The sequence below is a fragment of the Anopheles gambiae genome, chromosome 3 (genome assembly GCF_943734735.2).
Source record: "Anopheles gambiae chromosome 3, idAnoGambNW_F1_1, whole genome shotgun sequence".
Classification (NCBI taxonomy): Eukaryota; Metazoa; Arthropoda; class Insecta; order Diptera; family Culicidae; genus Anopheles; species Anopheles gambiae.
In genome coordinates this window covers 21,163,120-21,173,381 of record NC_064602.1, presented here as the reverse complement: position 1 = coordinate 21,173,381, position 10,262 = coordinate 21,163,120, and the positions used below count along the sequence as shown (strand labels likewise).

Genomic DNA, 10,262 nt, shown 5'->3' with positions numbered 1-10,262 from the left:
TTATTCATATTGTCTTACTGCTTTTCTAGTTTATATATAGTTTTACCATTAATTTACCTAATTAAAAACAAAATAAGTTATGTAAAAAATTAAATAAAGTTATATCTTGATTACTAAAACGGGTGCTTAGCAATGAAGACCTTTGAGAATCGTTTTACCTATTTACCGAGTGTTAAAAGTCAACCGGTACAAAAAAAAAAAAAAATCACAACAGCTCTACTCAGTTCACTTTTTCACAAATGCTGCATCATTACTCATGGTTTCGGGTAATTACATTTTCACAGCATGAAAAGATCAAAGTAGCAAAGCAGCTGGGAAGCGCGAGTGGGAGAAAAAAAACCACTCACTAAGTACCTTTTGCTGAAATCTAATTATCGTTTGTCGGTTCTGTAAAATTCCGTGAATCCAGCATGCGGGGAATAAAGCATAAACTTAATCTGCCTCCAAAAACCATGGCGTCCTCTCCCTCAGGATCTGGGCAGAGGGTGAAGGATTTTTTTAACCGTTAAATGAGTTATGTTGAGGTAAAAACAAGGGAAATCTCCCGGCGGTACTATGTTCTCGGCATTCAACGATTTGTTTAAAGTGAATCGTTTAGTGAGTTACTGGAACTGGGATAAGTTTATCCCGTGACCATTTTGAAGAGTTCGTGACCTGTCCGGGGTCTCCCTTATAAATAGAGAAAAACAATTTTTTGAGTATCTACCCAATAATTTTTCATCATTTTTCCCATAGATGTAGATAGAAAAGTGTGTATACACAGAAAAGTATTAAATAGTAATTACACGTTTCGTCTTAGCACCGTGCTTTTTTTAGTTTGATGGTGAATTAACAAGCTGTTGGTTGTGCAAATTTTACGTAACGGTAGAGCTTATTCCACTCGCTTCACCAACAACCCCCCCCCCACCCCCCCCCCCCCCCCCCCCCCTTCTGAACAAGTGTTGTTCTGTGGCAGTGTTGTTACACTCTAACCCCTCTCTGTTGCGGTAATGTCGTTGAGGTGAGCGTGTGGCTGTGCTCGTTCCAATTAGTGGCTTTTTATGATTGCTTATCCGCTGTAGAGCGAACTTTTTGCGCCTTTTTGCGCGCATTGGTAGCGGTGTTGTGTGTAGTGTAGGAAGTTTTCCAATTTTGGGATTTTGATGAAATCTGCGTTGAATGGTGTTGAAGCGATTATTCATCAATGAAGCTTGTTTTTGTTGTTGTTGTGTGTTTTACGCGGATTTTTGTGACTTCTATCTGTTGCAAAAAATTGTTTGCAATTTCAATTAAATAAAGTAAAAAATACAATCATAGCGTTGAGCTGTAGGTTGAGTGCAGTGAAAGTTTAACCCTTATTGCTACTGTTGACCTGAAAGCACAAAGCACACAAAAAGTGGCTTGTCGCTTTAGTAGTGCCAAATTAAACGCCCGCTTTTAAGCTTCCTTCTCCTGCAGCAGCGTTAAGTGGACGCACAAATAAACAATTTTAAGAACTTTGTCTTGGCAACCTTCGGCTCTGACGCTCATGTACCGTCCTGGTGGTGGTGGTTTGTTTTGTTTTTTTTTTTTCACCCCCAGCTTTGACCATCACTTGGAACGCACCGGGCGATTGTTCCTAAGCTACGTAACAGTACGAGGAATTTGCTATTTTAACTCCGCCGGCTGCTGTTTGGTGACGGGAGTGACATTTAAACTTTGCAAAGGTAAGTACCCTTTAGGGCGCGGGCACCTTTCCGCACTGTCACTAGCGGGGTTTTGTTTGAATAGATTTGCTTCCTGGAAAGGAAAAACTGTAAGCCTCAGTGCAGGTTCCTTTCCGGGTTGGGTTGGGTAGGTAGTTCAGCGAGCAAAGTTTATCTTGCCAGGTTGGGATAAAGAAACAACAAACCAACCGTGAGCACAGCACTTGGGGAGGGTGGACACAGCTTCCCGGACTGCAACTCCGATGCAACTACAGCAATTGATTTTACTCGGGTGAGTCCGGGCGCAAACTTTTACCTTCCTTGGTGCCGTGCAATCGAGAGTTCAGAGATAGATAAATATCGATGAGGATCAACTGCAAACAACAGGCAACAATGGGCTGCTGCCAGTTCTTCGGTCCCGGATGGGTAGTGAAGTGATCGATTGCGTTTGGAGCATCGTGTGACGCTTCGGAATGTAAGGATAAATGGGGAGATAAATAAAATACAGACACCGTATTGAAGAGTCGCATTTTGTAATGTGTACAGTTCCGTAGAGACAATACAATAATGCAACGAGGTTATGCTTTCATCTTTTCCGCTAGCACGCTCTGGTAGAAAATTTTGATTGATTGGCTACCTTATTGTACTTTTTTTCTGTACAATAACTTGCCTTCGTGCTTTTTCAATATATTTTCATTTTGATAATTTGTTGAGATTATTTCAAAAGTATATAGTATATGTACTTAAAAATATAACTTAGAATATAATTCTATTTGCTATCTATGTTGGGATTAATTTTAATAACAATTGTTATTTAAAATTCTCATTCAATTGACAGTTTGCAGCCTGGAGAATGGTAATGTTAAGCAAATATGCGTGAAGAAAGGCAACGATAAGCAAACGTTATTAAAAAATAATGTGTTCAATCGAATGAACATAGAAACTTATTCTGATGAGTTGCAGATTAAAATTTCAATTAAATTTTGAAACAAACATTTTGAAATTACACAACTTTTCAAATAATGGACTCATTTCCCTTTTAAGATCGTAGGCTGAATTTTCAGCCCGTTACTTGTTTAGTTTTCGAGCAGCTATCTAAGTGGGTATAGTGTACAGGTGGGCTTATCCCAAGGTGTATATATTTAGAAGGTTGATTTTTAACACTTATGCTTATGTTAGGGGGCGGTCCCGTGGTACAGTCGTCAACTCAAACGACTCAATAACATGGCCGTCATGGGTTCAATCCCAGAATGGACCATCCCCCCGTAGCAAGGATTGACTATCCGGCTACATGGTAAATAATTAAGTCTCGTAAGCTGTATTAGCCGGTCTCGTAGTACAGTCGTCAACTCGTACGACTTAACAACATGCCCGTCATGGGTTCAATCCCCAAATGGACCGTGCCGCCATACGTAGTATTGACTATCCTGCTATGGGGGGAAATCAATTAGTCACTGAAAGCCAAGCCCACAAGTGGTACAGGCAGGCCTTGACCGACAAACGCTTGTTGAGCCAAAGAAGAAGAAGAAGAAGCCTGTATAGGCCGGCATGTCTGCGCAGGACGTTACGGCAAATAGAAGAAGAAGCTTCTGAATAAAGGTTTTAAGAGTGTTTTGTGTATTTGTCAAGTTACCACAAAACCTGTTTGAACAAAACTTTTCACCCTTCTTGTCAAAAAGTGACGTTCTAATTCGGTTATAAAAAAATCAAACTTTGTGATCACCTGGTCATCTTGGGATAAATGAAAACGCCACCTTGTTTTGCCATCTTTTCGAGCAGGTACTCGAATATAATTCTAGCTTTGAGGCTAGAATAATCTAAGCTGAAAATCGCAGGCTAGTTTTGTTTTGTGTTTTGGTTTTGTATGAAGTGTTGACATGATTTCAGCCGTCAACTGTCAAACTCCATATAAAAAAGCTGGCCAGTATCGTGAAAGGCCCCAATATTGTAAATTTATGTTAAAATGTTGTTTGGTAAATGTTGTTTGAGTCAACTTGAGATTAGATCATGTAGTGGTCAACGTCATAGTCTATCTGAACTGAACCTTTCTATAGCAAACATTAAATAACTGGTTACATGGTAACAACCAGCTTACTAAACCTGTACTGGCTTGGGATAACCTTGCAGCTCGTTATAATAAATAAACGACCATTTTGTCTTCGTCTTCTTCTTATTTTTAGTCTTCTTACTATTGATTACCCCAACTTTATTTGTCGATCCAGGTCCAGATGGCTTGACTTATTGATATGGATCATTCCCACGTATGTATTTGCTTGGTCTCTACAGGGATTGAATCATAGACGGGTGACAGTAAAAATATATATATATATAAATTATTCAGTCTTATTAATAAAGTTATTGAAAATATTATAGAAAATATTGAAATGATGTATTGAAATTGATGCAATCAAAATGTATCTTGAATCGTAGAATCGTGAATTTACAACGAATCGTTTTAATTGCAATCCTTGCAACCATTGCCAACTACCAGCACTTGGAGTGATTTTGTTTTTCTTGTTGGTTTCAAATGCTTCAATATTCGCTTACATGTTTTGGGTCAAATTCCCACCTATCAGCGGTGCATTCCCGTTTTACTGCAATAACCAAAAAAAACTGTCCGATAACTATCATCCAATCGGGGCACTTTTCCAGTTTCGCTTGTTCCATTTTACAATCTTTCCTTTTGATCATAAAAATTGTAACCGGGCCCAGTGTTGGTGAAAAATATGTCCGCTTTTCTCCACGTAGCGACAGAACACGGAAGCGAAGCATGCAGATGAAACAAAACAACTCCCTGCAAAAAAAAGCAACACCAAGCACAGTCACAGTGACTAATAGATTTCACGTTTGTACCAGGATCTTCGGACATCCTGGCCCCGGGGGCCTTATCTGCTGCTACGTGGGTACGGATAATTTATGTCAGATCGTGCGCAATTAAAGTGAGACATAAATTTAATTAAAAAGCCAAATAAATTACAGCATATCTCGTGTTCGCGCCCGCTCATGGCCAGTGGATAGCCGAATTTAATTTGTAGGTTTTCGGTTTTGCGCTGCAGTGCTTTGCTGTGGACCGACTCTCGACACCGCTTGGGTAGTGTGAAACGTTGGAATACGATTTTTTGTGTGTGAAATTTTCAGATATTCAAAATATTTCCCAAAAAAAGGGAAACCCTCCCCTATCCATTACAGTGAATTGTTTGCTCGTGCCAAATTGCAGCCGTAAGTAGTGGCTGGAATGTTGCTTATTATCTCATAAATATCCTGCTTAAATGCACTCAATTGGGTGGGAATGTAAAAAAGAAGAAAAACCTGATCACTGCCACTTTTAATTAGGCTTCATTGGAACACATTCTCGCGCGATATTTATTTACAATCGCAGCGCCCACACAATGTAACAAAAAATAGCACACAGCTTTCGGGCCGGACCCGGAATTCGGAGAATGTAAATCGATGGCTCGCAGCGAACGAAAATTGATGAGCCACCCGCCGATGGGTGGTAAAGTAAGGCTCGCAATATAATGATCAATCGAGAAAAAGGGGCGGGTATGGGGAAGGGATGGATGGTTTACTTATTACCGTCGCGTAGGTTTGCAATGGAACCAAAATGAATGGGAGAAATGCAAACTATACCAACGATTCACCATTGTCTGTTTTTCTCCGTTCCGGGAATCGGAAAACTCGTTGAGTGAAATGAAACTCAAGGCTCATTTACGAGCGTCAATCAATATTAATGAAATGCCAATCAGAGGGAAAATATTTGTAAAATGTTTCTGATATTAATGAAAAGCATTGGACAATGTTCGAAATATTTTGGATACACTTTATGTTATTTATTATTAGGAGTAAAAGTAAATAAGTAGATGTATTGGATTGACTTTTGATTAGACTTTCTGTATTCGATTGTTTCAAATTTTCCATTTTTATGAAAGAAAATCTTATCTTCCCCGACCCGAATTTCTTCTATTTATTACTTTTATTTCCATTGTTATGGAAGTAGAGTATAAACAACATCACTTACTCACGAACTATAAACTACATTTTGCCAACTGATAACGCTCCATCCACCCCACCCGGCCCGGTTTCTGTTCAATCCTGTTTGATTCTTCGCCGCAAGCTCAGGTACACCGCACCCATCAGCAGCACGATCCACCCGGCCAGCGCTAGCAGATCGTACCCGTAGGCCAGATCCGGCATCGAGACAAACTGCAGAAAGCGTTTCAGCTGACGGAAGTAGCAAAACACCTCCGGGCAGTCGAGATCCGGCCGATCGAAGCCGTAGATCGCGTGCACGGCACCCTCGAACGCGTACCGCACGAACGACACGTAGAGCAGGGGCCGCACCAGCACGCTGGCGTCGCGCAGCGGCACGAAGAAGCCGGAAAATAGCGACGCCGGCACCATTATCAGGATGCTCACGAACACGGAGTTTTGCACGGAGAGCAGGCTGCCCAGCAGCAGCCCGAGCATCTGGGAAATCCAACCAAACATCAGGCAGACCAGCGCGAACGTACCGATCCGGAGCCACTCGAACGGTTGCGCGGTGAAGTAGTACACGATGAGGAAGAACACCGACGACGAAAGGATCTGTGTGTGTGTGTGTGTGTGTGTGGGAGAAGAAGATTGAGAGGGAGAAAAGAACCATAGAGACATCATAATTCGGGTTCTGTTTCGTTCGGTTGGTAAGTTTGCTGCGCTCGTACCAGCGTGGGAAGTTCGACCACAATTTTGGCCAAGTAGTAAGCCCGCAGGGAGTACCAATTATTTTTGCTCTCTAGCACGAAGCAGGCCGACTCGCGGGGATCTGGTTGGCAGGGGGAACCGGAGAAACCGACCCACCGATAAAACGAAAAAGGACGTAAGAATGGTATTAAGATTTTATGTCGGTGGCTCGTGTCGGCTGCGAGGAACCAGAACCAGACACTTACAGACCAGCACCGCCGAAACTATGCTGGTGAAGAAGATGGCGTACAGATTAATGATCAGCACGGCGGTGTTGGCCAGGATGCGGTCGGCATTGTTGCCGGTGTTGTAGAACGCGACGCTCGTGATGAGCGCGATGGCGATGTTGATGAGAATGCGCGCTTTAAACTGGTACTGGAAAGAAGATGGAAAGGGGGACTGGGTTAAAAGAGTTTTTGGGTTTTATTTCGTTGGGTTTTATTTGGATGGGTTTTGGTGGGGTCGTTATCATTTGACTATGTAAAAGTATAAAGTTTTGGAAACCAAACTTCATTTTGATTTTTTTTTTTACATTAACATGATTTTTCCTAAAATTTAAGAAAATCTTCTCAAGTAATCAAACTTAAGGACATATTTTGGCTATGACCGAATTATTAATCCAAAGGATAACTTGTAAACGTAACAATTACACAGCAAAAAGTAAAAAAAAGTGTACAAAACAAGAAAACTAAATCAGTAAAAGCAAATAGAACAAAACACAATATAAAAATAATAAAGAACTATTAAAAAAAACGTTTGCATCTTATTATTCACCAACAAAATCGTAACGAAAGCAGTGTATTGAAAATGAAGAGAAGAAAACTAAAAACAGATTAGAAAAATGAAGCAAATGCGATAGAATGGATTTTTTTTATTTGATGCAGATTATTTTTATTTTTGAATTGGATTTTGAATTGTTATACAGGGTTTCCCACGATTTATTGGTCAGTTCCAATGATTTTTTGGTGCGTTCCCACTATTTTTTGATCGTATCCCATAGATTTTTGGTTCGTTCCCATAATGCATTGGTATTTTCCGATTGGATATCAATTGGATATCCGATTGGATAAAAAAATCTGGGAAACGGCCAAATAATCGTGGGAACGCACAAAAACAAATTATGGGAACCCACCAAAAATTGATGGGAACCAACCAATAAATCATGGAAAACCCTGTAATACCTGTTTTGCGGAGGATTTTATGAATTTATCATATGCAATGTCAAGCGAATCTATTTTTATGTTGTTTGTGCAGCCCATTTTTTCTGATTATTCTGATTTGTACTCAATTTTCTGATTTGTATTCAATTATTTTACATATTTAATTGAAAGCATTTTTAGGAGCATATTAAACATGTATGGTAAAATAGGAAAATTTTAAAAGTTCCTAGTTAAAATATAAAATAACTGAACAAATGTTTATCTTATCATTGTATCACTATAATTATCATTACAAAACCAAATTGTTCATGATTTAAGAAAAATAAGAAAAACAAGTAATAGAGATAACAAGAAACAACGATATTCATTAATCTTTTAAACGCGAGTGTTATTGTTCAAAGACAATCCAATAATTCGGAAAAAGTATTAAAAATTAACCTAAATCAATTGACATCTAACCACAAACGGTATTTTAAAATTAGGTATAAACATAGGCAAATAATAACGATAAATAACGAAATAACGATAAAAAAGGCCTTGCGACCAGTTTCCTTCACTCACCGTTTCGCGCATCGTACAGCTGGTCGTTCGTCGCAGCAACACACGCAGCTGCTGCAGGGTTGAGAGCGCGTACCGCTGATACGATCCATCAACGCTCTTCTCCACCATCAGCCGCGGTGGATTGTAGTCGAAAATATCCTTCTCCTCCTCCATCATCAATCGCTTCAATCGGTCATCCTCCTGATCCAAGCTGGCCACTTCCAGCGCTGCCGAAAGGGATGAAAAAGGGAGTAGTATGTGAGCATTTGCAGCACTTGCTAATTAAACCTCTACGTTCTTACCGTAATCGGCCGGATTGTGGGAAACGGGACAATCGAGCCCGAAGCGAGCGAACTGCGTCACCATTTCACCCGTCGGTCCACTGTAGATCCGTCGGCCCTTGGCCAGCACGTACAGATCATCGATCAGGAGCAGCTGCTGCGAGTTGGGTTGATGGATGACGCAGGCGATAACGCGACCGCGGGCGGCAAGCTGCTTGACGTGTGCCAGCACCTGATAGGCGGCGACCGTGTCCAGCCCACTCGTCGGCTCGTCCAGCAGCATCACTTTCGGGTCGGACAGAAGCTCCAAGCCGATCGATAGACGCTTGGCCTGACCGCCCGATACGCTGCCGGCAAGTGTATCGGCACACCCTGACAGCCCCAGCACGTGCAGAAGCTCCCGAACGCGCGCCCGTTTTTGGTGCTGGTCGATGGTGGGTGAGAGTTTAAACTCGGCCGCATACCGTAGGCTTTCCTCGACGGTAAGGGCCGGCCACAGGCACACTTCCTGTTGGGTGTAGGAGATGATCTTACGGCTTCTGCGCTCGGAGAGCCGTTGTCCGTCGACCATTAGCTGACCGGTGACGTTGCTTTTTCTGGACAACACACATACACAAACAAACGAAGGTTATGTCACGAAAGTGGACAGCTTTGGGGTATAAATAGTTACTTGAATCCACTCAGCACATTCAGCAGGGTCGATTTGCCAGCCCCCGATGGTCCCATAATCCCCACCAGCCGGCCCGAACGGAACGACCCGGAAAGGTTCTTCAGGATGGCGGAGTGTGTGCGATCTTCGAACATAAAACGTAAATTGATAATCCGCGGCCGACACTAAGCTGGCTCAACCAGAAACAGGCTGCACTTACCATGCTTATGTTTTACACAGTAGGAAACATTCTGAAACGATAGCTCAAACTCACGCGGGCTCACACTTTCCAACGATTCCAGCGGTATGGAAGCGGGATTACCGATTGGCTCCATCATGTTTGCAGCCGCCCCTCTTCACACTACGCTCGAACGAACTTGGACGTTGTTTCACGGCGCCAGCCTCACAATGACTGGCAATGTTTAGCTGGTGAAAACAAAATTCGGCCAAAGCGGACCTGAAGGACCTAACGCACGCCAAACCTGATAAGCCGACGGTACGACGCAGCGACGATCGCGGTACGATTCTGTGTCAAGAGTGCACGATTCCCCATCAATGTGTTGTGTTTGTGTGAGCTTATGTTTTGGGGGAAGTTATTTTCGCATCATTCAAAAATAATGTTCCCATGCTGCTGCTGCTTTGCAATCTTTCTTATCGACAGACAGTGATTGTAGGCATTAAATGGTTTTTTTTCCTGTTCGTTACACAAACTTCGTTTTATTTACGATTGGTATTATCTGTCTGCAGCGGCATGACTGTGCCAGCTGGGGCTAATGGATGAGGTAATAAGTTGTTGGTTTTCTTTCGTTCGCCTCAGTTTCGCATGCAAAATCGTACGTTTTGGGTTGGGCATACATTTCGCCACATTACCGCATAGCTGTGAATGTTGGGTCAAAGGATTAAAAAGGCGCTTTCATAATGATAGAGAAGGGCGAGCTATTTGTTGGAAAATCTGGCAAATCGTAGCAGATAAGGATTTTTGGAGAGTGTTTGAGGAGAAGTTGTGATCTTTGAGCACAAAAATGAGGGGTTAGTAGTTAATGGATTTTTGAGTTGCGCGAGTTTTTACTCAAGAACCTGGCTTGACTAACTTTACGTTGGTCGTAGCACCTTGTAACCGAGAGGAAGGAATAAACACTCTGTTAAATGCTGTACCTCAATAAGTGTGTTGACATCCTGAACTAACACAATTCAAATCATCGTTCAGTCTAACACTAGTTTGAACATTGCATGATTCAATCGTTCACAT

At 41.9% G+C, this 10,262-nt stretch overlaps 1 protein-coding gene across 1 annotated transcript; it reads right to left on the bottom strand.

The window, feature by feature from the left end:
* Window positions 1–5,470: 5,470 nt before the first annotated feature.
* LOC1279915 (ATP-binding cassette sub-family G member 1) lies at window positions 5,471–9,487 on the bottom strand. The gene is made up of 7 exons (XM_061660061.1): window positions 9,234–9,487; window positions 9,035–9,158; window positions 8,386–8,960; window positions 8,105–8,310; window positions 6,590–6,758; window positions 6,365–6,465; window positions 5,471–6,248 (listed from the first exon to the last, which is right to left on the bottom strand). The coding sequence occupies exons 1-7, from the start codon at window positions 9,349–9,351 to the stop codon at window positions 5,751–5,753; spliced, it is 1,791 nt and encodes a 596-aa protein (XP_061516045.1). The 5' UTR covers window positions 9,352–9,487; the 3' UTR covers window positions 5,471–5,750.
* Between the last annotated feature and the right edge of the window lie 775 nt (window positions 9,488–10,262).

Bases quoted from the DNA above. Each gene is read 5' to 3' on its own strand.
- LOC1279915 (XM_061660061.1), bottom strand. From the start codon at position 9,351: ATGATGGAGCCAATCGGTAATCCCGCTTCCATACCGCTGGAATCGTTG. The intron at 6,759-8,104 runs GTGAGTGAAGGA...TCTTCTTTCCAG, and splicing joins GCTGTACGATGCGCGAAACG to TACCAGTTTAAAGCGCGCAT. The intron at 6,466-6,589 runs GTAAGTGTCTGG...CCTGCCAACCAG, and splicing joins AGTTTCGGCGGTGCTGGTCT to ATCCCCGCGAGTCGGCCTGC.